Consider the following 26,619-nt stretch of genomic DNA (forward strand, 5'->3'; position numbering starts at 1 on the left):
TTACCTTTAAAAAACCCCTTTGTTAGTGATCTGTGTTGCCAGTTGAACAATGCTTCTCTCAGACACAAGTTTTTGGTCTTAGCACTTAGAGTTCAGGCTTTCCTTATGTGTATCCAAGTGAAAAATGAAGTGGCTCTTGGCTGTGGCTAAATGAAGCAATTCTAAGCATTACCCCAGTTTCAGAACGTGCCCATCCATCAGTAGATTCTTTTGTTTTTGTTTTGTTTTGTTTTTTAAAGATTTTATTTATTTATTTGACAGAGATAGAGATCACAAGTAGGCAGAGAGGCAGGCAGAGAGAGAGGAGGAAGCAGGCTCCCTGCTGAGCAGAGAGCCCAGTGCGGGCTCCATCCCAGGACTCTGAGATCATGACCAGAGCCGAAGGCAGAGGCTTAACCCACTGAGCCACCCAGGTGCCCCCATCGGTAGATTCTTGAAAGCCTGTTGGTCATTGCCTTGAAAACCATATGTAGGTATGCCATGGTCTTGAGATGCAAATAACTGTGGGTAAGTATATTCTTGATCTTTCCTAAATGCTTGATCACACAATGCAGAAAATGCACGAACCCTTTTGCCCTTTGTGTCTGTTTTGTGTTGGATTTAACCATCATATATATGACTTGACTGTACTCAACTGAAGACACACATGAGCTGAGCTCTTATTATAAGCCACTGGGCAGGGAATTGAACTTCCAGGGGAGGAAACTGATACACTTTGGCATGAGGGTCCGGAACATAACATTGTGATCTGCTTTAAAACAGAGAGAATGTGAGGGAAGAATTTGACTTAGCATATGGTTTCTTTCCATTTTCCTTGTTGACATTTATTTCATATTAACACTTTTAGCCTCTGCCTTAAAATCTAGCGGAAGAAATAATACTTCCTAGTATGTTAGAGTTCTTCCTTTCCCTAACATGTTGGTACTTTTTCCTACATATAATGGTTTTTTATTTGTATTTTAATTATACGAGGTTTTGTTTGTTTGTTTTGCTTTTAGGTATTTTGGACACCTTCAATATTTGCCTTCTCTTTTCTGATCAAGCCTGATTCATGAAATGGAACTAAAGCTGAAAAATCATCTACTTCTTTGTCTGCAAATTTGAGACACATTTGGGATGGTCTTAAGTGCATACAACTAGACTCTTAACTGCAGCTATGAGTTCAGACGAGAAGGGCATATCCCCTGCTCATAAAACCTCCACTCCGACCCATAGAAGTGCCTCTTCTTCAACATCCTCCCATAGGGACAGTCGGCAGGTAAGAGAACAGTACCAAGTGCATTTTGTTATTTTCTGCAAATACAATACCCTTAGGATATGATGGGCTCGCTAATTAATTCTGAAATATTGTTGTGAAGAGTTTTGTTCCACAGGAAACTCTGTAGATCTACCTGATGATGCCATGAAGACCCTGCTCTTGTTTTTCTGTTGTTTAGGATCCATTTTTAGAGTGTAGACCACCAGGAGGGGTGGCTGGGGAAGCCCTGCTTTCCTCTTCACTGTGCACCCAAAGAGTGAGAGCACCTTCAGAAACTTGAACTCTCTGCTCTCTCTCTTTATTCATGGAGTAAGAGGAGGCGTGTGAGCCTGCACAAGGTCTTCTTTCTATAAGTCTCTCACTGGCCTGTCCAGCACGAACTTCTGTTGGGTGTTTCACGAAATGTGGTGACAGATTCAGGCATTAGGAAACAAGTAAAATCATAGTATCAGAGAATTAAGAGCGGGGGGGGGGGGCCTCTGCTAATGCATAGAGTCAGTAGAGAAAATAAATTATTGTTAATAAAATAATTACTGTTATTGTTAATAAATAATTGTTTAATCCTGTGGAACCAATTCTGTCCCTTATTTTTGTGTTGTCACCTCGTTACTACCTCAGGAGCTGTTGTACCTGCCAGGGCTGGTACAAGCTGTTGTATCTGCCAGGTTGTTGTTTGAGTACTGCTGTTGGCCATTATGACAAAATCTCCTGATGGGATTTTTTTGTGGTGTTAACGGGAAATTTATAGTAAGCAGGTTTAGTGAACTATTTATAAAAATGTTCCTTTTGAGGGACATTTGCTTAGTAAGTCATTCTTGCAGTGCTTTTCCTCCCTGTCTTATATGTCGAAGGTATATTGCCTAGTTTCCAGAACTATGAACTTCGGTTATTTCATAGTACATACTGTAGACGTGGGTCTTGAGACAGCCAATCCTGATGTGACTTCATTCTTCTAGATGGTGGGAAGGCACTGCTGGGGTGTTCCCTTAGGGAGGCCTCTCTGAAGACCCTCCCCACACTCCTCCCATTTCTAGCAAGAGATTGCTGGGTTATCTGTAAGAATCAGAGAATCCTTACCTGTGTGTTTTTCCCAGGTCCTAAGGGTTCTAAGGCAGATATCTCTGCTACCAGTATTTTGGACACTGGTATCCTTTGTTCTAGAGTTCAAACAGGACGTCTTCCCTTCACTAGAAGCAATTATACCATTAACTAAATTTATGACTACACATAGTTAAAATGTTTATTGCTTTGCATTCATATAGAAAAAGAAAGTGAAAGTACCGTGAATGAAAACACATTTATAGTAAATAGCAGCTATGTGCTGAGAGGCTTTCTAAGTCTGCGTTTCAGATTATCCTTCACCTGCCTCCCTGTCCTTTCTTGTCTCGGCTTTTCCCTTTCTCCTTTGCCCTGGGCATTGCAACTGAAAGACACTTTAAGCAGCCTGGCCGTCCCAGCTGCTGAGGCAAGGATGGAATTGACCCGGATCACCCCGGAGAATTGTGGCAAATGGAAAAGATGGATGATGGCTGTGGAAACATCTGTCGTGCATTGTGGGGCGGCCTGTTGCACCTGAGCTCCGGGGCTCCTGTGCAAAACAACGGGGAGAAACCAAGACCCCGGTCCGTGGAGGGAGTCTGAAGGTAGAAGATGTGACTCCTAGCTGCCTTGTGAATGAAAAGTCTTGTGATGAGAATAAAATAGCATGTCTGTAAACCGAGACAATGTTCAAAAGGTCATTATTCGTTAAGGAGGGTTTACTTTAGTTTCTGTTTATCTCAGTGGGTTCAAACTCTCCCCAGTACTCTCTCCTCTGCTTCCTTCCTGCCTCCTGTTTGGTTTTGGTTCATCTCTCCCAGGGGAGCGAATAGAGAACAATTAGAGTTCTGTTTCTCCCTCCCTGTCTCCATCACTTCCTAACATCCAGTATTAACTTGTAGAAATCGGAATTTTTGAGTGATCCTGTGGTATCCTATGATGCAGTGCTTTTTATATGTACTATTATTGTGTGTGACTGTTTTCCTAGTGAAGGGATGGGGAGAAAGTGTGATAAATTAGTCTTCCTCGAATGTTACTGTTCTCCTGATTTGATAGACGTTGATGTAAATCAAGTCCATCCTATTCCTCATAAAAGGATCATATAAGTAAATGATCTGCACACAGCGGAGAATACATTGATACCTTAATGCACACTGTTTACCTGTCCTTACCAAGTCTAGTTCTAGATCACTAATTAATCGATTGGGCATTTCTACGTAGATGTATCACTACATCTAAAATTAATACATATAGGTCCGTTTGCTCTCAGGATAATCATTCTCTCATGGACCCAGGGTCCAACCCATCCTTTCTCCTTTGACCCTCCCACAGTCAGTAGGCTGACAGATTTTATTATTTCCTCTGCATAATGTGACCACTTCTTTCTATTTCTGCTGGCTACTCGCTAGCCCAGACTCCCATCATCTCAGTACCTTCCATGGTTCTCTGGCCTCACTGTCTCCCTTACTGCCTTGTGAGATCAAATTTCCTTACTATGGAAGATTCATTCTCACAACCCTTCAAAGACTCTTGTTTGCCAACACAATTAAGGCCAGATTTCCTTCCTTGGTGTCCCATGATCTCCATGATCTGATCCAACCTCAGCATCTCGTTTTCCTCCCACCCCATACAGTCTTGTTTGTTCATCGTTCCTCAAACTGCCCCATCCCTGTCTCTGGGCTTCAAGGATTGGCTCATGGGAACTTTCACTGACCACTCAGCCCCACGTCGCCCTCTCCCTTCTCTGAACTTTCACAGAACTTTCTGGCAGCACTTGACATGTTTCCATTGTTTATCTTTTTGTACCGATCTCAACTGCTTTTTTTTTTTTTTTTAAGATTTTATTTGAGAGAGAAAGAGAGAGCATGAGGAGGGGGATGGTCAGAGGGAGAAGCAGACTCCCCGCTGAGCAGGGAGCCCAATGTGGGACTCAATCCTGGGACTTCAGGGTTATGACCTGAGCTGAAGGCAAGTTGCTTAATCAGCTGAGCCACCCAGGCGCCCTCCTCGTCAGTTTTGTGAGCAAACGAACGACATGCTCTAATTCTTTAGAGACAAGCCTTGCACCTCAAATATTTTAATATATCCTCGAGGATATTTTTAAAGACCTGCAATGGCATTAGTCTTGTCTTCTTATTACAAACTTGCCATTCCAGATTTATTTGTCCTCTCTCTTCTTCCCTCCTCATAGATTACGTAAAACAAAGAACATCTGGCAAGCACAAAGTAGTAATTGGCCCATCCTTCCTGTGGCCAAATTCTGTAGCACAACAGGTGAAGGAGGAAGAGGAGCTGGGAATTGAAGTGATTCAGTGCCCCTGTGATTTCACAAAGTGTTTCTTCATCAGCATGAGAGGGTCAGGACTCCACTTAGTACTTAACAAGTTGGAAGGCTTCAGTAATTGCTCCATTTATTTATTCCAGACTGATAGTCAATGTTAGAATATCTAACAAAATTAGCTGTGTGTGTGTGTGTGTGTGTGCATGAGAGAGAGAGAGAGAGAGAAAGAGACAGACACAGAAACCGAGAGATCAACTATAATTCTTAAGCTGCAAGAAATAGATGCCCTAAATTTTTCAAAAAGGAAATAGAGGGGTTGATTAAGACATCTAGAACTTATACATAAATCAGTACTTCCAAGCATATCTGCCAAAGAAAGCCTTCCAAGATGTTGTATGAAAAGAGAGTTTTATTGTCAAGTAAGAGGAGTGCTAAACACAATCTCTTTTTGCAATATACATTAATAAATTAAGGACACTGATAAATCCTGTTGTTAGAACGTTAACTGAGCACTTCTAGAATCTAGTAGATTTTGGAACTTTTTTTATTTTCCTAAGATTTGGTGGTTAAACATACACATTCTTCTTTCTGTTAAGAAATTGAAAGATCTGGGTGGCTCAGTGGCTTAAGCTTCTGCCTTTCGCTCAAGTCCTGATCCCAGGATCCCGGGTTTGAATCCCACTGCTCCCCACTGCTTGTGCTCTCATTTTCCCTCTCTTTCTCTGTCAAATAAATAAATAAAATCTTAAAGAAAAAGAAAGAAAGAAAGAAGGAAGTTGGAAGATCTAGGAACACTGGAGCCCAGATTCTGAATTGGCAACACCAGACAGGGCTTAGAAGTGCCTTCCCCTTTAGAAGGGGCATGTACCCTCTGATTGGTCATAGTCCCTGCCTTTCCTTATCGTGCTTCAATGCTTATGTTTCCTGCTTGGCCCCAGAAAGCATTTGAATTGCCAGCCCTGATCCTCAATATCAAGTCAACCATAGGTTGAGGTTACCAAGAGTGATCTCCAGTTGGACGTTAAGAGGGCATCCCAAACTTAGCATGGCCAAAACTGAGCTCTTAATTTTCCTCTCAAATCTGCTGCTTCCCAGTCCTCATCTCAATAACCACAAGTCTCTCCTTTCTTTTGGTCCAGACAGAAACTTCGCCAGAAATCATCCTCAACACATCTTTTTCTTACACCTGCTTCCAAACCCTCAATGAATCCTATTGTTTCTACCTTCAGATGTACCTGGGCTCTGACCACTGCTTACCGCCTCCTCCCCCTCCACTCTGGTCTGAGCTACTGTCACATCTCATCCAGACGCTGGCCATAGTCTTTTACTTGGTTTCCCTGCCTGTAAGTCCCTCACCCGATATAGAGGCCATTTTCACAGAGTGGTCAGAGTGATCCCTTCAAAACCCATGTCAGAACAAGCCACTTCTCCGCTGCAAACCTTCTAGTGATTCCCATCTGTCTCTAAATAATCCTTGAATTGCTGACTGTTGCCTATAACCTCATTCATCATCTGGTTCTGCCTACCTCTCTGATCCCATCTCCGGCCTTGTTCTTCTTTACTTACTTCTCTCCAGCATTTTCCTCTGTTGTGCTCCCACCTCAGGACCTTTGCATTTTGGACCCCCATAGCCTAACTTGCTTTCCCTCCAGGCATCCCCAGGTTTGTTCTTATACTCAGTCTCAGTCTCCAAATGCACCCGTTTTGGATAGCCTTCTCTGTTCTGCCCTGCCTACCCTCATCACGCATTGCCTGCTCACCTCCCCTGTCTTCAGAGCATTAACCACCACTAAATAGGTTACATATATATCTGTTCCCATCTATCCCCTTCCTCTGTGGCCTGTCACTGACCTGTAAGCTCCCTGCAAACAGGGATTTTATTTCCTTCAATAATGTCCGCCTAGCACCTCACACAGTACTTCATATATGATTTATATATGTTTGAATGAATAAATAAATGAGGAGTCGGTATGGAGAGAAAGATTGGGAACCAGGTTCCAGAGGTCTTGATAGCTGTGAAGGAATAGTCATGAGGTGGCGAGATGACAAAGAGAGGAAGTAGTATCATGGGGAGCTCTGTGTCTCCCAAGACGAGTGGATTTTGAGAATGGAAGAGGGATTATACAAAGGTGGTGAGGGGAGCTGAGAGCACAGAACTTTCTGCTTGCTGCTGACAGTGCTTATATGGTGAAATAAGGGACTTGAGGCTAATGAAGGAAACGGTATCAGACAAAAGCAGTGTTGGGAGCATTCTGCATGAAAGTTAAAAATATTGGTGGGGGTGGGATGTAACTTATTTTATTTTATATTACTTATTTGGTATAGTTGACACATGTTACATTAGTTTCAGGTTTACAACATAGTGATTCAACAACTTTGCACATTATATGCTATGTTCACCACAAGTGTAGCTACCATCTGTCCTCATACGTTGCTATTAAAACATCGCTGACTATATACCCTATGCTGTGCCTTTTATCCCTGTGATATACTCATTCCATAACTGGAAGCCTGTAGCTCCCACTCCCCTTCACCCATTTTACCCAACCTCCCATCCCCCTCCCCTCTAGCAACCATCAGTTTGTTCTCTGCATTTGTAGGTCTTGATTCTGTTTTTTGTTTGTTTATTCATTTGGGATTTGGGTCTTTTTTTTTTTTTAAGATCCTACTTAGGAGTAAAATCATATGGTATTTGTCTTTCTCAATCTGATTTATTTCACTTAGCACAATACCCTCTAGGTTCATCCATGTTGTCTCAAATGGCACAATCTTACCCCTTTCTTTTGGCTGAGTAATATGTATGTATATCTCTTTATATAGAGACATATCTATATATATAGACACATACCACATCTTCCTTATCCATTCATCTACCAAATGGATACTTCGGAAATGGAAAAAAACTTGGGTTGTTTCCATATCTTGGCTATTGTAAATAATAGAGTAAACATAGAGGTGTATATATCTTTTCAAATTAGTGTATTCAACAACTTTATTTTTATTTATTTTTTTAGTATATTTAGCTAGCCAACATATCATTAGTGGTTTTTTTTTTTTTTTCAAGATTTTTTTTTATTTACTTATTTGACAGAGAGAGAGAGAGAGAGATCACAAGTAGGCAGAGAGGCAGGCAGAGGGAGGTTGGGAAGTAGGCTCCCTGCTGAGCAGAGAGCCTGATTCGGGGCTCTATCCCAGGACCCTTAGATCATGACCTGAGCTGAAGGCTGAGGCTTAACCTTCTGAGCCACCCAGGCGCCCCCATATCATTAGTTTTTGATGCAGTGCTCATTGACTAATAAGTTGCATATAACACCCATTTCTCATCACCACACATGCCCTCCTTAATACCCTTCACTCAGCTACCCCAATAACTTTATTTTAAAACAGGCGTTACTATTTCCCACTCATAGTGCTTATTCTATGGTGACATTATATGATAGGCTAAATTTATGACCAGCTGACTGGATTTTGTTTGTTTGTGTTGATAATTACTCTGACATTTACATATTTTAGAGAATTTTTTACAATATGCAAGACTGAGACCACCTGTAGAGACAGTCTCAGTGGTTCAGGGCATTAGGGCCAAGGATCTGCATTTTTAAAAGTGAGGCCTCTGTTTGGAGCCATTGTTTATTTTTATTCGTATCATTATCAGGTCATTTCAGAAAACCAGATGCTATTGCTCTAAGAATTTAGGATTTGCAGTGCATAATTACCAGATGATAGTGTCTATTAGTATGAGTATTAGACACAATTAGAATTGTTATAGCTCTACCAGTTTAGACATTGCAAATGTTTCAATGAGTTAATCTTTTTAGTTTAATGAAAAATCAAAGAAAAAAGTATTAGCCATTCCTTATAATGATTTAAAGTTCACTGAAGTTCAGAGATCATAAAATAAATAATTTTTAAGGGAAAAATTATATTATGAATAAGTCATAAGAGGCTTATAGTTAATCTTCTGGCCAGTTTGTTTTTTTTTTTTAAGATTTTATATATATATTTTGAGAGAGAGAGACAGAGACAGAAAGAGTGAGCAGGAACAGGCAGGCCCGGCAGAGGGAGAGGAAGAAGCAGACTCCCTGGGGAGCAGGGAGCCCACTAGCAGACAGATCCTGGGACTCCAAGACCATGACCTGAGCAAAAGGCAGACACTTAACTGACTGAACCACCCACGAGTCCCTTGCCAGTTTTTATAAATATTTCTTTAGTATTGTAGTCAATCTTCAACAACAAATAGATTTCAATTACATGGGTATCTAAAAACATTTCCTATACATTAGCAACAGCAGTACATTCCAAAACCAACCATGGCCTGTTCAGTTAATGACAAGTGAAAGCTGTCCCCAGCAGTGATTGTGTGGGACTCCTGGAACCATGGACTGGCGATATAACCTCCCAGATCTGGGGTCAGTGGTATCTGACATACAGCTGACATTAGAAGAGAAGAAGGTGCCTAAAACCCTAGAAAGTAAAAAATGCCCCTCATCACTGTCTCTGCTTTATGTGTGGGGTTTTCATACAACATTTTTTCTTGGACAGACAGGCTGATAAAAATATCCCCCAGCGTACACATGAACTGAATTGGACTATTTCTCTTCCAGTTGAAACTCTGAAGCATCTTCTTGAAATAGCTTTGTTAAATGAAATAACCAAATCACTGCTTTGAAATATAGTGCCTATCTTCTGAATATGAAAACTAGTTCCATCTTTGAGTTGAGAAAAATAAAATATTACCACAAACAAAAACGTTCTAGATTTTAGAGAAAAAAAAAAAATGCAGGCATTCCCGACTTGATACCAAACCTCCAATTTAAACTTGAGCTGCTTCCAGTTTAACCTTTTTGGGATTCCATTCATCCCGTGGAACCCTCCTTTTAGAACTTAGGGCCAGTGTCAGTTGGGGAAGAAAAAAAGAGAATTGCTTGCAAAACCATGCTATGACCAACTTCTGTGGTTTAGATGAGTTGTATAAATTGGGTGTTCTGGAAATCTAAGTATTAGGCATAGTTCCTAAATAAACAGAACAATACCAGCACCAGCGAATATTTCATGAGTTTTCACTGTGGACGGTTGGAATGATCTTCACCGTTTTCAGAGACCTAAACTGTGGCATAAAGTGCTGGAATGTTTTCCCCACAACTAGTGAGCCCTAAGCCAGGATTTGCTTGGTGGAAACCCAATTCTAGAGCCCCTGTTCTTGGCCACACCACTATTTGCTCCATTGTGAGGCTTGACAAGTTAAATGTCCAGGAAAAGGGCCTTCTGTACACTTGTAAGCAAACTGGGTAAGGTAGCATTTGTCTGTTATTTCTTAGTTATGTTTTGTGCCTCATCTTTTCCCTTCAGTGATAACAGTCATTTATTTACATCCTCACTGGCCAGGGAAACAATAGACCCAGTAGAACACAGGCCAATATGTTAATGGCTTTTATCATGAAATACTGTTATCAAAGGCAAATCATGTTCTTTGTGCTTTCCTGAGTTTTCTGTGTTTGCACTTAGACCTGTTGCCTTGGTAATGAGAAGTTTTGACCATTTGTTTGTTCATTGAAAACTGTGATCAGCCTTTTCCATGAAATGAGATGAGCAGCCCCATAGTTGTCCTGCTGTCCCCACCGTTTGGAGATCTCTTTCCCTGCTGCTTGGTGTTTACAGTGTGTACTCAGTCCATGTCAAAATGTGCTGAAATTGAGACCACTGGAAAGAAATTTGCCACCTGGCACTCAGATGCTCATTATCCATGAGTAATTCAGAACTTGACACTGTTGTGGAAAGAATCGGGCTGCTGTTTTCCCTGTTATGTTTGCAGAATCCTCTGGTTCTCCATGCCTGCTTTATCGGTTCCTCACTGAAGAAGTTATCTCTTATTACCTGAGCTGGCTGGTTTGGGATAGCATTTTTATAGCAGCACATTTGCCTGTCAGACCCAAGATTAACACACCCCATTCAGTTCTTTGGCATTACACCAAATGGAAAGAGCCACAGTATAATCAGTTAGGGAACCCCAGAGGGTCTCATTCATAGGTCATTGAGGGGGCCCGGGAATCTGTCATTCACAGAAGCTTCCCCAGGAGACTGTTACTCACCCAGGGTTGGGAAGCATCGCTCTTACAGAATACATTTATAGGTGTTTCTCAAGGACTATAAAAACATCATCTCAGAGGACCATCAATTCTATAAAACTAATTTATTTGATTTTCAATTTTGACAAATAGAAAATGTTACCATCCCTTTGCCCAGTAGCCACTGAAAGTGACTAGGCTGTAAGTAAAAATACTGTCACAGGGGTAAAGCAAAGCCCCATGCATGTTGCATGAAGTACCAGACTTCCTGACCTCAAATCCTGATTAAGAGCTTATTCTGTAATAATGATAGTAGCCAGTGTTCGTGAGGTTTTAGGGAAATGGACATTCTCATGCACTACTGCCAGCCAAGCACGTTAACTGATTCTGCTTTTCTGGAGGGAAATTTTGCAATCCATATCTAAAGTCTTTTGCAAGTTCATCCCATAGGATATAGTAACTCAACTTCTAAGAAATGTATTCCAAGGAAGAAACAAAGATAGATACATATAAAGATTTCTGTGGAAAGATATTTATGAAAGTATTTTTAGTGTTCCACAGGGTGTTATTTAAATAACCTGTCTCATAGTCGTGCAATGAAATATTGTACTGCTGCAAAAAACGTTTATGGGGAATGTTTCATGTTGTAAGAAAATTTTACATTGTTAATTGAAGAAAACTGGTTATTAAGTGGGAAATATAGTATAATTCCAATTTTATTTTTAAGAATTAAGTGTAGGGGCACCTGGGTGGCTTAGTCTGTTAAGTGTCTGCCTTGGCTTGGGTCATGGTCTCAGGGTCCTGGGATCAAGCCCCACATTGGGCTCCCTGCTCCCTCCACCCCACTCCACCCCTGCTCCTGTTCTCTCTCTCTCTCTCTCTCTCTCTCATTCTCTCTCTAAAAAAAAAAAAAATTAGTGTATATAGGGGCACCTGGGTGGCACAGATGGTCAAGCATCCAACTCTTTCCCTTGTGCTCTCGCCCTCTAATAAATAAATAAATAAATAATTTTTTAAAAAAGAATTAATTAAAAAAATTTTTAAAAATTTAAAAAGAATTGAGTGTATATACACATCAAAAAAAGCTGAAAGCAAATATAGCAAGATATTGAAAGAGTTTGTTGCTAGTGTGGTAGTTTTAATTTCTTCTTTCTTTTCTGACCCATTCCCTCCCCACCGCCCCCACATTTCTGCAATGAATGTTTCTTGCTTCTATAGCAAAAAAATATATGTCCTATCTTTGGACTTGTATTTTATGAGTTAATGTGTGTACGTATGTAGCTTTAAAATTGTATTTTGTACAGAATAAATATAAATGTTGGCCATTTTAATAATGAAATTGTAAGCCTTAACTCCATAAGGAAAAAATTTAAAATTAGGTGAATATATAGGATATGCCATGTGGGAGACTTGCAGCAAGGTTTGGTGACTCAGTGGGTTAAGCCTCTGCCTTCGGCTCGGGTCGTGATCTCAGGGTCCTGGGATGGAGCCCCACATCAGGCTCTCTGCACAGCAGGGAGCCTGTTTCCTCCTCTCTTTCTGCCTGCTTCTCTGCCTACTTGTGATCTCTCTCTTCGGGAAAAAACAAAAGACAAAAAACAAAAAACCATTTTTGAGGTACCGAGGCAGGAGCTGGGGCCACCATTTCTCCTCTTAACTCCCTGTATTTATCTCGTAGCAATTTAATTTGTTTGTTCTTTTCATTCAGCAAATATTTCTGGATGCGCACAGACAAATCATAGATATATTTGCTCTGAGTTCACATAGGTGATCAAAACAAATTAATTCCACCATCAGTACACACACATAAATGTTAAATAGATACAGATAGGATTTTTTTTTTTTTTTTTTTGCTTTTATTGTTAGTAAAATCATGTGAGTGTCATCCTGAAAACGTTTGTCTCTTCTGGGTCATTTGAATAGCCTTGTAGAAAATTGTAAATAATCTTGACTTTTGTGTTCTGTTCAAGTCACACATAACTGCTGTCCTGCCTTTTAAATGAACTCTGCGTGTTCCGGAGCCTTCGCTCTTGAGGTGACCTAGGATTTGTCACGTAGGATTTGTCCCTGTTATTTGCCATTTGTTTATAATTGCTGCAGTGAAGTATGACCCGAGTTGCTGGGGTTTTCAGTGATTTTGTTAGAGTGTTTGTAAGAGAGTACAAGAAAGGAGCAAACCCACCAGTAAGTTCCCGTTCTAATGTTCCTTGAAGGCAACCATGGGAATTAAAAAGCTGTTTATTCACATGCTTTTTACCACTTCATAGTCAAGTTTGCTGAACTACTCACAGATGTCAATGGACCACTTGATGAAAAAAAAAATCCTGATGGTATTTTTTGTGATGCAGGATTTCCAACCGTCGGCCGGTCCCATGTGGGGCCTTGGCTATTGGTTCCCAGTAAGTTTCCTATTTCTACACAGAAGGAGTCAAGCTGTGAGGACCGCTACGTTTCCCTTCAGGGCTTCCCAGAGTGCCATGTGGAATTTTCCAAGTCACTGTTTCTAAGATTTTCTACTTTCATGCATTTCCGTGGCACTTAGATGGAGATTTATGATTAATGCAATTCTGCCATCTTTCAGTGAGAGTAAGACAATTATTACTATAACGAAAGTAGTAGAATTACTGTTTATTCAGGCGTGGCCCTCTGGCTTTGGTGATTTTAATATTTTATGCTATTGCAGTAATAATAATGATAATAATAACACTCTTTCCTTGCAGGAGTTACGGAGAAGTCAGCAGGCATGTCCACGTGCCTCTGCGGCTGGGCTGTTCAGGAAGGTGCACGGTCTGCCTTTCTGCCCGGGGCTCTCGCTCTCTTGCTAGTAGGCATCTCGGGCATCTGTCTGCACGCACGTTGTCAGTTTCCTCAGTGAGCTCCAATGCTCTGGTCACGAGGTGCTGCTGCCTCCCATTACTAGGCTGACTAGGTAACATGACGGTCATGCCAGGTATGGACTCTTCACTTCCAGATATCCTACCCCCACCAGGGTGTTTGGACACCTCTTTCTGTGGCTGCAAAAATACGAAGGATTCCTACAGATTTACTCTTAGGGCATTTGCCATGGAGATGTCAGCTACTATTATTATTAAATGCCCATGGTATGCCAGGCCCTGGACAGTACTATTGCTTACACTGGGTGCCAGCTCTGTGACTTGCAGTGTCCTCTAAGGCAGACATTACCGTCCCCATTTTACGGCTCAAGGACACTGAGGCTGAGGGAGGGTTATGATTTGTCCAAGTCACCTGGTGAATAGCAGCACGAGGTTGGAACGCTCATCTGTGTGATTGCAAATTTATGTTCTTTTCTCAGCGTCAGACACTGCAGCCCCGAAGGCAAAGCTCGCTGGCTTGTTCTTGGTCTCTGACTTGGAAATGAACCTTAAGGTCGCACCATACTTAAGACGACTGTAATCTTTTTGTTTTGTTTTACTCATTCCTGCCTCTCTGCTTCCACAAAAGGTTGTGATCGAGGATGGCCTTTGATGTGTTCAGTTAGTCTCGAGGGAATACACTGCTTGAAATCACTGCTGTTTGGCCATTTAACGTTCGCTTTCATTTCAGTGGAAGGCCGTGCTTAAAAGCCTGGATGCAGAGTAAAACCCCAACTCACATTCCAAATCCAACACTTACGGGCTCTGGGTCATTAATTTAACCCCTCTGCGCCTCTCTCGGCTCAGTCAGCCGTAAAATAAATGGCATAGTCATTACTCAGAGGCTTTTTGTGAAAAGGGAATGAAATAAATCCATGTAAAGCCCGGAGACAGAGCTGCGGGGAAACCAGACATCGCCCCCACCACCCCCAGCACCATCATCATCGGCGCTCTCGCAGGAAGGTTAGCAGCACCACTGAAACAGTGTGGCTGCATTAAAATTAGATGTAACTAGAAGAGACACAAGGCTCACAGCCAAAAGCTGGAAGAAGAAACTACTTCAGAAGTTTATAAACTGTTTTAGGTGTTTTTTCTTTGAAAATATTTTATGCAATTCACAAATAGCAAGATAGCTTAGGTATGATCATCAGATGAATGCTTTCAGTGGAGGTCACGTTCAGAGGTCCAGGGGCCAGTTCTCCTTATCGGTGTCCTAGATTTGTATGAAAAGTGAGCCTTTGCAGAAGTTTGTAGCCACAGCCTGAAATAGTTGCAGCCCCTCCTGTAGGTCTTTGAAATGCAATGAGGATAAAGACAGACCTCACAGACTAGGAGAGCCATGCAGTGGGTGTTGCAATCGCACTTTGAGACTCAAGTTTCCCTCCATGGGAGTTGCACCAAATGAACTCTTACCAAATTAAAGAACTGCAGTGACATGTGTGTCTCAGATGCCTGGCTTTATGCTAAATAGGCATCCATTCTCTCTGAGCAGGGGGAATAATGGGAAACTGAGTCCCATCTCTGTGTGTTCTGAGTTCCTTAAAAAACTGACCTGTAACGCAGCTACGTTCATCACTGTCACACATGTACCACTCTAATGGGGCAGACAGATGATTGATGGGAGAGACATGCCTTCGTGGGGGCCAGTGGGATATGGGAAGTCTTTGAACTTTCCTCCCAATTTTGCTGTGAACTTAAAAACTGCTCTTAAAAAAAAAAAGTCTTGGGGGGAAAAAAAAGCAAAAAACAAAAACCACTTACTTGAAAAGTTGTAATTTTAGTATTTGAAAGGAAATTTGATTTTAAAAGAATAATTAACAGGTTTATGTAATCCTTTATTGAACCTGCTTATATATGTAAAACACCTTGAAGATATTTTGCATGTGTTGCCATGTCACCATGAAAGAATATGAAAATAGCCAGATTATGAAGAGAAGTACATCAAAGTATAGCACCGAGTATGATCTTAAAGGAAACCTTATGGAATGGGTTCATTTTTGTTACTGTGGACTTCACCACGTTAGATTTGACCCAGCCATTAGCTTTCAGTCTACTCAGCAAGAGCTCTGTGGTTAATCCCCTGGATGTTTCAGTTTGAAAAGTTAAGTTCTTTAAAATGTTTTCAAAAGTCTACCCTATAAGAGCTGTGATTTTTTAAAAAAATAATTCCAGCATGAAACGAGAAAGCAGTTTTATGCCTAATCACCTGTCAATGATTGCCAAGGGACTGGTCTCTACAAATTAATCAGAGCTCACCGAAAAACTCCAGAAATTTTTGACTGGCCACAGTGTCCAGGGTCTGTGCTAAGGGTGGGTTGGCAGTAGAGGAGGTGGGTTACCAAGGTGGAGAAGAGCTGGTCTCTACCTTCACAGAGCACCCAATCTAACTAGAGTCCAAGACTGAGTGTGGTGAAGTTTGAAAACTGTCTTCTTTTTTATTTGCCAATATGGAAACTATAGCATTCAAGTATTTAGATATTTCATTACAAGTAATGAATGGGTGACTCAGTCAATTAAGCATCTGACTCCTGATTGTGGCTCAGGTCATGATCTCAGGGTTGTGAGATCAAGCCCCGCATTGGGCTCTGAGCTGGGCGTGGAGCCTGCTTAATATTCTGTCTCTGCCCCTGCCCCCCAACCTTAAATAAGAACAAAAACAAACAAAACAATCAAAACAAATAATGAATGGTTATTTGTATGGTTAAATAAGCTCAGGGAAATGCTCTTTTGGCTTTAAACACCCTGAGTGTGAAGGCAATTCTTAAGGTAGTGGATTGATTTTTTAGGATTGAGTAATAAATAATTGGATAGACAGCGATAGGTTCCAATATACAAATAATAAATCTGTGCAAGTTTGCTTAAGAGCTTTTGGCTTCTTCATTATCATTACAAAGGTTAAATGAAGCAGCTTATTTTTTGAAGCTAGTCACGTTTATAATAATGTATCACCTGGTAGTTTTATCAATTATGCTTTAATTTTTTAGTAAAATAGATACATACAGTTGTGATAATAAAACATTTATTTACAATTTCTTAGTAAACATTTTTTATGATTATCTGTGACTTGGCAAATCAACATTTGGGGCTTGTATTTTTCACTCAGCTTGAATGTGTGTTATATTGTACTATGTTGGAAATAAATGAACCTCTTTTCTTCCATAATATAAGCTGTTTTGTAAAACCAGTAGAAAAACAAAAACCTAACATGTTATTTGTCACAGATAATGCAGTAGGCATTCTGAAGCTTCTTTCTGGTTTGGTCGCCAGCCCTTTTGATTCCTAGCAAAATTTTAAATATTCCCAGGTTATCTATAGGGACAATACTCATTTTTATCACACTTGACATATCCTTAATTGATCTTCTATGTCTGTGGCTTGGTTTGGAAATTAGAGGATTTAGTTTCCTTCCTCTGGCTAAATTCCTGAATTAATACTTTATTTCCTGCCTTATAGGTGCTAAGGTTAAGTTTCTTTCCAAGTTTTGCTTTTCTTACCATGTTCGTTTGTTGAAGGGTGGGGCCAGGGAGGTGATGTATATGTGTTCTAGTGCCCACTGACCTGCCAAGATGAGGGTAGAGGGGGCCCTTGAAGAGAAGCTTGAGCCAAATATATTTCACTGGACAATTTAGATTTAGTAAAATCAGTAACCAAGTGCAACAAGGGTGAAGATGCGGGTTTGCAAAAATTGGTTCAGCCTTATTTGGTCTTTGGTTCGTGGGCTACCTTTTGAGAATCATTGCTCCAGAAGCTAGGGGGTGGAATGATGAGTGGGAAGTTTGACCTTTCCTTTTTTATTTTTCTATGTTTCTATCTGAATCTTTTATAGTGAGCATATATTAGTTTTGTCATTTTAAAACATAAGAAAGAAAATGAAAGTTGGGAGAAGGGACAATGATCTCCCAGAAGACAGTAATTACGTTTCCACTTCAACAGCAACAAAATTCTCATTTTAGTTTCTAATTATAGGATCTCAGAATACATCTAAATTTTAAATGTAGTTGATATGTTTCGAATAGGCTCCTATTCAAAATACCAAGATGAGCAAACAAATAATGCAAGTTCCGGGTCCTTTGTTCCCTTTTTGTCTGTTAAAGAACTGGGCACATACCACTAGGTTTTCCCTCCATAAGATGTCTTTGCTTTTTTTTTTTTTTTTTTAAAGGTAAAATGAAAACAGTGAGTAGAGTCTGACATATTTATTTGATAAAATATCATAGATCTAAATGGCACAATATAATTCAGATTTCACTAACATTTATTTAATATCATTGTCATGTATTTCACTTAATGTTTACATTAAACTTGTAAGGTAGCTCATACTATTCTCTCTTTTTCCAGAAGACAAGGATATAGATGCAGAGAGAAATTAATAGCCCCAAACAAGTACTTAGAACAGAACCCAAGTTCAGTTCTAGTTTCATCCGACTGTAGGCCAGTGGTTTTTCTCATTTTGCTCATTTCTCATCCCTTTCTCATTCAGCAGAGCTGATGATTCCTGCCCATCAATAGCAGTGTTCCTCTCTGGGGTGAGAAGGTGGGAGATTATCCCTGGGGGCTCATCAGAATCTATGTGTGGGATGATATGTGTAGTTTGGAAAAGATGCCAGAGATAATTCTACTTCCCTACCAGCTGCCCGGATCAACATTCTTTGCACTACCCCACACTGTACCATGATGGTTTGATTTTAGTCTATTGACTTTAGAATAGGACCTCTTTCAGTTTTGTATTTAATAACTCTGTAAATAGGGATTCCCCCCCACACACATAAATTTACCAGGCAATTCATTTCATGGAATTTTTCTGGGCTAGCATATTTCCTTCTCCCAGAAATAAATCATGCATTATGTGGGGTAAGGAATTTTTTTTTTTCTTACTTTTCCCCCCATTCTTTTAAATCTAAATTCGATTAATTAGCATTTAGTGTATTATTAGTTTCAGAGGTAGAGGTCAGTGATTCATCAGTCTTATATAACAGCCAGTTCTCACTACACCACGTGCCGTCCTTAATGTCCATCACCCAGTTACTCCATCCCCACACCCCCCTCCCCTCCAGCAACCCTTAGTTTGTTTCCTATGATTAAGGGTCTCTTATGGTTTGTGTCCCTCTCTGATTTTGTCTTGTTTTATATTTTCCTCCCTGCCCTATGCTCCTCTGTTTTGTTTCTTAAATTCCACATGAGAGTGAAATCATATGGTAATTGTCTTTCTCTGATTGATTGACTTATTTCGCTTAGCATAATGCCCTCTAATTCCATCCATGTTGTTACAAATAGCAAGATTTTTTTTTTTTTGACAAACAGAGATCACAAGTAGAGAGAGAGAGGTAGGCAGAGAGAGAGGAGGAAGCACACTCCCTGCTAAGCAGAGCCTGATGTGGGGCTCGATCCCAGGACCCTGAGATCATGACCTGAACCAAAAGCAGAGGCTTTAACCCACTGAGCCACCCAGGCGCCCCTAGATTCATTTTTGATGGCTGAGTAATATTCTGGTTCTGTGTATGTATGTGTGTGTGTGTGTGTGTATCCCAAATTTTCTTTATCCATTCATCTGTCAGTGGACATCCGGGCTCTTTCCATAGTTTGGCTATTGTGGACATTGCTGGTATCAACACTGGGGTGCAGGTGCCCCTTTGGATCACTACATTTGTATTTTGGGGCTAAATACCTGCAATTACCGGGTCAGAAGGCAGCTCTATGTTCAATTTGTTGAGGAACCTTCACACTGTTTTCCAGAGTGGCTGCACCAGCTTGCATTCCCACCAACAGTGTAAGAGGGTCCCCCTTTCTCCAAAGATGCCTTTGCTTTTGACTGTTGCACAAAAGGCACTGGCACACATATAAATACTCAGCTACATTTATCATTTTTCTCTGCTAATTCAGGTAAATCTGGGAATGGAAAGAACAGAGTCCCAGTTAATGCTTAGTTTATCCTTGGACATTATAGCTCTCAGATTAGGAATTCTTGCTAATCCCTGCCCAACTTTATATTTGGCCCCAAATTATCTGTTCTTATTTCTTCTGTTCCTCACAAATTGGAGAGATGAGAGCAATTCATAAACATTTCACTATAATTATTGTCTTTCTAATAAATGATTTTAAAAATATATTTGGGAGGGTGCCTGGGTGTCTCAGTGGGTTAAAGCCTCTGCCTTCGGCTTGGGTCATGATTCCAGGGTCCTGGGATCGAGCCCTGCATCAGGCTCTCTGCTCTGTGGAAAGCCTGCTTCTCCCTCTCCCACTCCCCTTGCTTGTGTTCCCTCTCTCTGTGTGTGTCTCTCTCTGTCAAATAAATAAAATCTTTAAAAATACACACACACACACACACACACACACATATATATATATATATATATATATATATATATTTGGGTAGGATTTTAAAAATCCGTGATCAGACCCTTTATTTTCAAGGTAAGAGAAATAATCAAAAGCATAAAACTTACCAAGAAATTAGAAAAAAAATGTCTCAGGTCAAAGTGTAATTTCCTTCTAATAGTTTTCCAGCCAAGAGAAGAAAAGAGAGGCCTCAATGAGTAACTAACTGTAATACTGACCTTGTCTGTTGAACCAATGAAATGTTCTCACTAGAGTAAAAATGTCACATTTCATTTTCAGTCTATACCTAAATATTAACACTATTGAGTTATTTCTTTGATGTCTTTCAAGTTTATTCCCTCATAGAAAATATTTAATTTTTCCCAAAAATATAAGTAATATCTATTTACTGCACTAAAAAAATATATTAAGAAAAAGTTAAAAATCTCCTATAATCCTACCACCTTTACATAGCTACTGTTAGCATGAAGGAATATGTTTGACTACATGTATAGCACCATCATATTCTGCATGCTCTTTATAGCATGGTTTTCCAGTTGTCAGGACATCATTTGGGTATTTTTTCCATATCAATAAATATATATCAGTCATATTGTCATTTCAAATCATTTCATGGAATCCCCTTAAAAGTCACGTGTATTAGTTATTTTTTTACTACAACAAAATAATACTTTAGTAAACTATCTGTCCTTGTATCTTTGTATACCAGTCTGATTTCCTTAGGGTAAAGATTTAGCTGTGGGATTGCTGGATCAATGAGGCATGTTCTTCTTTTTCCAAAGACTTCATAATAAAATGACTCCTAGAAAGATTATACCTGATTTACACTCCGTTTGCCCCAGCTGATCCATTTTTTAATCTGATGGTTAAAAAAATCATTATTAGTTTGGTTTTCTTTTCTTTGACTACTTCTGAGGTTGAGGTTGAACGTCTTTTCAAATGTTCTGCATGAGTTGCCTGTTCATGCACTTTGCCTATTTTTCTCTTGGAATGCTATCTTGCTGATCTGTGAGTGCTTTTCATCTTCTGTAAAACACAGGCTACTGTTCATTGTATTTGATGAACTGTTTTCTTCCCTGTGCATTTAAAAATTATTGTAAGATATTACAATTATAATTATTTCATAAGAATTATAAGCAGATCTAGAGACTTAAGTGGTGTTAAAGCTCAGAGGTTTTTTGATACAGACCTTCCTTTTTGTCTGTTGCCCTTGGAGAGGTAAGCAAATACTTTTATGTAAGACTGAGTGGTAGATGTACATTCTCATAAAGTTATACATATGTTGAGACATGCTCTGTGGTTTTTTAAATCTGTTGATCTCTGAACTTTTCTCCAAGCCCGGAACCAGCCCTGCAGCAGGAGCTGAACAACATAGGCATAAGAGGGAGAAACCAAATCCTGTGCTGACATTTTTTTGTTACTGTTGCCGTTGGTCTCCTCGGGAACTTGCCATTGTTAATGTGGCTCACTGTTCTTACTGTGATCCACGCGATCTCACCTCCAGGTCCATCTGCATAAAAAATGGATTGTCTAATGCTGGGCTGTATTTCCATGTATTTTCAGAGTATCCACGTCCTGGAGAGGACTGCTTCCTCCAGCACGGAGCCCTCTGTCAGTCGGCAGTTGCTAGAACCAGAGCCGGTCCCCCTTTCCAAGGTCAGTGATGGGATGTGATGCTTTCTAGGATGGCGTGATGCCTGTTCTGGGGCCAGCAGGACTATAAACAGGCCTTCCACCTGACTTCCCTTAGGGTAGCTGGGATTCCTCCCATGGGCCTCTGCTGCCACATCTTTCTATCTCCAGTATGTTGGCTTTCTTTGCCTGGTGTGAGGGAGGAACAGATGAAAGTGTATTTTGCTGGGAATTGCAGGACTACAAAGATCTGAAATACTCTTTAGTTTAAAGGAAGAAAAACCATGGTCATTCTCCTGTTGGAGACATGAGCAGCTATTTCTACATCAAGCTAATAAAAACAATCATTGGGTCCAGCAAAAAATCACAGTACTAACAACAGCAGCAAGAGCTACCATGATCGCCTGTGTACTGCATCCCAGGAAAGGTGCCAGGTGCTTAAATACACGATCCCATTGAACAGAACCCTTGCTAACAGCTCCGTGCACTGTAGGTATCTATTACGTTTACAAATATGGAAACCGAGAATGAGGAACTTGCTTGAAGTCTGAAAAAGCTGTTCAGTGGCAGGGCAGGGATTCAGACTTAAGACTATTTCAGTTCTAGCCCCACTGCAGGTCCAATAGCACCTGCCTGGAGGGGCTGTTGGACATTCAGAGTCCCAGGCATTCCTCGCTGTGAGCTCTGAGGAGAACACCGCAGACTACTGATGAAAACCTCTTTTGTTTAATGGAACCCAGCATTCCCTCCCTTCAGAAGCGTTCTCTTTCTTGGACTGGGAAGACATCTAAATTCATTTGTGTCTCAAATCAAAAAAATCATAAGGAAAAGTTGAGGAGACACCATCCTACTCATCCCTATCCCTTCCTCTACTCCGTGCAGTTTTCTTCAGCGGGCTGCCTCTCCTCTGGAGAAACTCAGAGAATAGAATGCTTGGGGATTTGGAATGCAAATATAAAAATAGCACTTTATTTCCCCAAAAAGACTTTTAAATATTTATCACTGATTCTTCCACTTTGCTTTTCCTATACTAAACAGAATCCTTTAAGGAAAGAACATACTTCATGGTATGGAATATATATTCTTGTGCTCTTTATGTTTGGAAGACATTGCAAGTTATAAAGTTTGTGGTATTGGACTGGAGTAGACTGCAGAACTAAGGAAAGGGGGTTATCAAACTTAAAAAATAATTTAGAGAGAAAGAGAAGATGATCTGATTTCTATTTGAATGGCAAACCGAGAGAATGCCTACCTGGTAACTACAACTAGTAATCTCTTTGAAAACATCAGTTCTGTCTTACAGGCAGCTAGCGGAGAGAGAGAAGTAAATACTGGGTCAGTGGGCGAGGCAGCTAACATTCTTGAGCATCTCCTTTGTCCCAGGCATTGGATCAGTACAGACACTCTTTTCCAACATCAGCCTCCTCGACAAAGTGACTACCAATGTTCCTCTCATTTTGCTGAGAAGGAAAACAGACTTGGGGTGTCACTAAGTTAGTTGTCCAGAGTCAGATAGCTGTGAGGTGTGTGCTAGAAACCAGGATGGTGGGCGATACACGGTGAGAGGAGACCTCTGAGATGGACACGCAGAAACGGAAAGGAGAGTTGCTGGTATTAAAAGCACAGATCAGGGGGCACCTGGGTGGCTCAGTGGGTTAAAGCCTCTGCCTTCAGCTCAGGTCATGATCCCAGGGTCCTGGAATGGAGCCCGCATCAGGCTCTCTGCTCCGCAGGGAGTCTGTTTCCTCCTCTCTCTCTCTGCCTGCCTCTCTGCCTACTTGTGATTTCTGTCTGTCAAATAAAATAAATAATAAAATCTTAAAAAAAAAAAAAAAGATCAGGAGGAGCTTTCTGGTTGTTGAGCACAGGGAGGCCCTGGGGGATTGCCGCCCCTGCAGAGGGCACAGAAGCTGAGGGCATGGAAGCTCCATGCCCCGTGCCGAGAGCTTGCCCGAGAGCTTGCCCTCTGTGTCTCTTCCGTCCGGCTCTTCCCGAGTTTTATCCTTGTGTAATAAACTAGCAGTCTAGTACAAGAACAGTAATAAAGAGCAGATGCCCACGAGGCTTGCTCTGGTCCCTCGTCTCCCACCATGTGCACCGCTAGCATCCTTGGCGTCTGACTGTATACGTCAGCTACGTCCGTTTGCACACAGTTCCCGATCCTGGCTGTGCTCTTGCTCTCCTCCAGTGTGGCATGTCTGCTCCTTCTGGAGTCTCTCCTGCACCTCGCTAAAACTCCTACTCTTTTTTTTTTAAACAAATTTTTATTTATTTGATAGAGAGATCACAAGTAGGCAGAGAGGTAGGCAGAGAGAGAGAGGAGGAAGCAGGCTCCCTGCGGAGCAGAGAGCCTGATGCGGGACTCGATCCCAGGATCTTGAGATCATGACCTGAGCCAAAGGCAGAGGCTTAACCCACTGAGCCACCCAGGCGCCCCAAACTCCTACTCTTCTAAGCCAGGCCCACAGGACTCCTTCTTCAAAGGCTGCTCCTCACCCCCCTTCCCCGATGCACCCTCCGCCCCAGCCTGTCCCTGTGCTTACGACATCTCTTACTTTAGCTTACCTTCTGTCTTACATCAGGTCGTCTAGAAGGGGGACTGGGCGTAGGCGGTTTGTGATTTATTGAGGGAGAGCCCTCGGGAGCAAGGAGAAGCAGAGGCGAGGGCAGTGCAGTGCTGGCAGGAAGGGGTTTGCGCTGGAGTTCCCCCTGGACCCCGTTCCCAGGGTGAGCCCCGGAGCATGGATTGGACCACAGATTTGCTCTCACCCTGAGGCAGGGACTTTTTGTTCCCTCAGCTGTTTGTACTCTTGTGTCCTTCAGTAGGTGAGTGTCTTGAGGGAGGGAGAGGCTGAGCTGTAAATGCCGCAGCTGTGGAGGAGGGAGATTCGCGCCCAGGCAGCTGGGGCCAGGATCTGCTGGCCTGATGCGGGCATCTGGGTCGGGCTCCAACAGCATCCGCTTCCCATTTTCCTCCGTGGCTCCTGCTCTAGGACTGCTACTCTTGTTGTGGTGGGTTTTGTATTCATAGGTACCGTATCTCCGGGGGCCTCATGAAATCAGAGGATCCCATCCTTTCCAGGGACCATAGCACCTCACCCTCTCTCAGTGCCTTTGCAAGAAGACAGGCTTCCTGGGCCCCAGTGGGTGGTGGAAGAACGCTGAAGTACGCAGCAGCGTCCTGACTCAGGGGTTGTTGACCTTCTTTGTTTGGTGTTTCCACCTTCGGAAGCACATTCCCAGACCACCTGCCCCCGGCTATCCCGCATCTAGAGATACTCCGGAGAAAGGAAATGTCTCTGTTGAGCAGACTAGGGCTGTTATCCGGTGACTTTCTCTTTTTAGTTATTATTAGATAAAAAGCGTATTTCAAATTTCTGGAACAGCAAAAATGTTTGTGTATCTGACTCAAGTCCTGATATGATCACATTAGGGCTTTTGACCCTGTTTCTATTATAAGTAAACCAACGAAAATTGGAGACTTTAAAACAGAAAATTAAGATCAGTTGAAATTACAAAAAAATTCTTCAGTTTTCAGAAAATGATATTAACTTTCTTGAGGTCAACCTAGTCTACTAGGCATAGAGGTGGGTGGTAGTAAGTACTGAGATGGGCGGTTTCCATATCTTACGCACCTTATTTACAACATTATCATCAGCATTATAATTGAAATAGGGAGAATGTTGTTTGCTCTGGATTTACCTCCTTGCCTTTTTGTCAGTTTGACAGCTTATTAAATGTAAGAACTGTATTAGGATCCTTTTCAATTTCCTTTGGCTTTAGTAACATTGGTTAGAGCAAATGGAGTTATTTGTTCGGAGCTACTGCATTTATGTTTAAAAATACATTTTAATTTTTTGCCTTTTCTATCTCATCCCTTTTTTCCCCTCCTCTGTAGTTAAATTAAAAAAAAAAAAAACCTTAGGGGCGCCTGGGTGGCTCAGTGGGTTAAAGCCTCTGCCTTTGGCTCAGGTCATGGTCCCAGGGTCCTGGGATCGAGCTGCGCATGGGCCTCTCTGCTCAGCGGGAAGCCCGCTTCCTCCGCTCTCTCTCTTCCTGCCTCTCCACCTACTTGAGATCTCTGTCTGTCAAATAAATAAAATCTTTAAAAAAAAAAAAACAACTTATGTGATAGAAATCAGTAGCCATAGTACCATAGCAATAAGTTGGTATTATAGCCTGTGTTTAATTAGAAAAAAATCCAAAAAGCACTATACTTATTAAATACTTCCATTTTACAAGTTTTCCAGTGTATTCTTCAACACACACACACACACACACACCACATTATATATAAATATATATACATATATATGTGTAGAATATGTATACACACATTCTGTATATACACACACATATCACATATATACGCACATCATACACACACACACACAGAATAAGTCAAAGATGAATACTAGCCTTCAAATAAGATCTAGCTTAAAATGAAAATGTTATTCTAGAAATGCTATCCATGGATAGAGCTACTAAAAATAGAAATGTCATTAAATACAGCTGCTATCTAAGAACAGAAAACACTAATGAATATATTTACACATATAGAGTTTTCTTTAATTACGTGATTGTATCAAACTTTTAAAAAAAGAAATCAGTAGAAAGCTATCATTTTTATGAAAATTTTAATTTACTTTTCTGGTGGTAGTAGAACCTAGTATTTTCTCTAATTATTCTAACATTCATAAGCAATGCTGATTTGTTAAGTTGCAGTTCAGTATTTTAAAATGGGGATACCAGAGCACCCTACTTTGTGCTCTGGACCATAATGCCACCTGCACTAGTATTGTACAAAAAAACATGGTATACAGCCTGAAATTGTCTCATTAGAAATATTTCTTAAAAAATTACTATATCTAGCAGTGCCCGAGTGGCTCAGTTGATTAAACATCCGACTCATGAATTTGGCTCAGGTCATGATCTCAGGGACACGAGATCAAGCCCTGCATGGGGCTCCACACTGGGCATGGAGCCTGCTTGGGATTCTCACTCTCCATCTCCCTTTGCCCCTTCCTCCATGCTTGTGCGCTTTCTTTCTCTTTTAAAAAAAAATTAATAAATTGCTCTATCTAATTAACAGTTTTGACCAGCTCAGTCACACAGTTCCTGACAGTGTTATCTTCA

General features: G+C 41.1%; 1 protein-coding gene across 13 annotated transcripts in view; it reads left to right on the plus strand.

Moving 5' to 3' along the window:
• The window catches only part of OSBPL6 (oxysterol binding protein like 6), a 206,490-nt gene that overhangs the window by 117,036 nt on the left and 62,835 nt on the right, over positions 1-26,619 (plus strand). For all 13 annotated transcript variants that reach the window (XM_032855984.1, XM_032855983.1, XM_032855987.1 and 10 more), the window contains 2 exons: positions 999-1,258; positions 21,415-21,507. In XM_032855984.1, the coding sequence (XP_032711875.1) occupies positions 1,157-1,258; positions 21,415-21,507 (195 nt within the window). In that variant the 5' untranslated portion in view covers positions 999-1,156. The remainder of the gene's footprint in view (positions 1-998; positions 1,259-21,414; positions 21,508-26,619) is intronic.

Source organism: Lontra canadensis, unplaced genomic scaffold (genome assembly GCF_010015895.1).
Source record: "Lontra canadensis isolate GAN:19392208 unplaced genomic scaffold, GSC_riverotter_1.0 scaffold11, whole genome shotgun sequence".
Classification (NCBI taxonomy): domain Eukaryota; kingdom Metazoa; phylum Chordata; class Mammalia; order Carnivora; family Mustelidae; genus Lontra; species Lontra canadensis.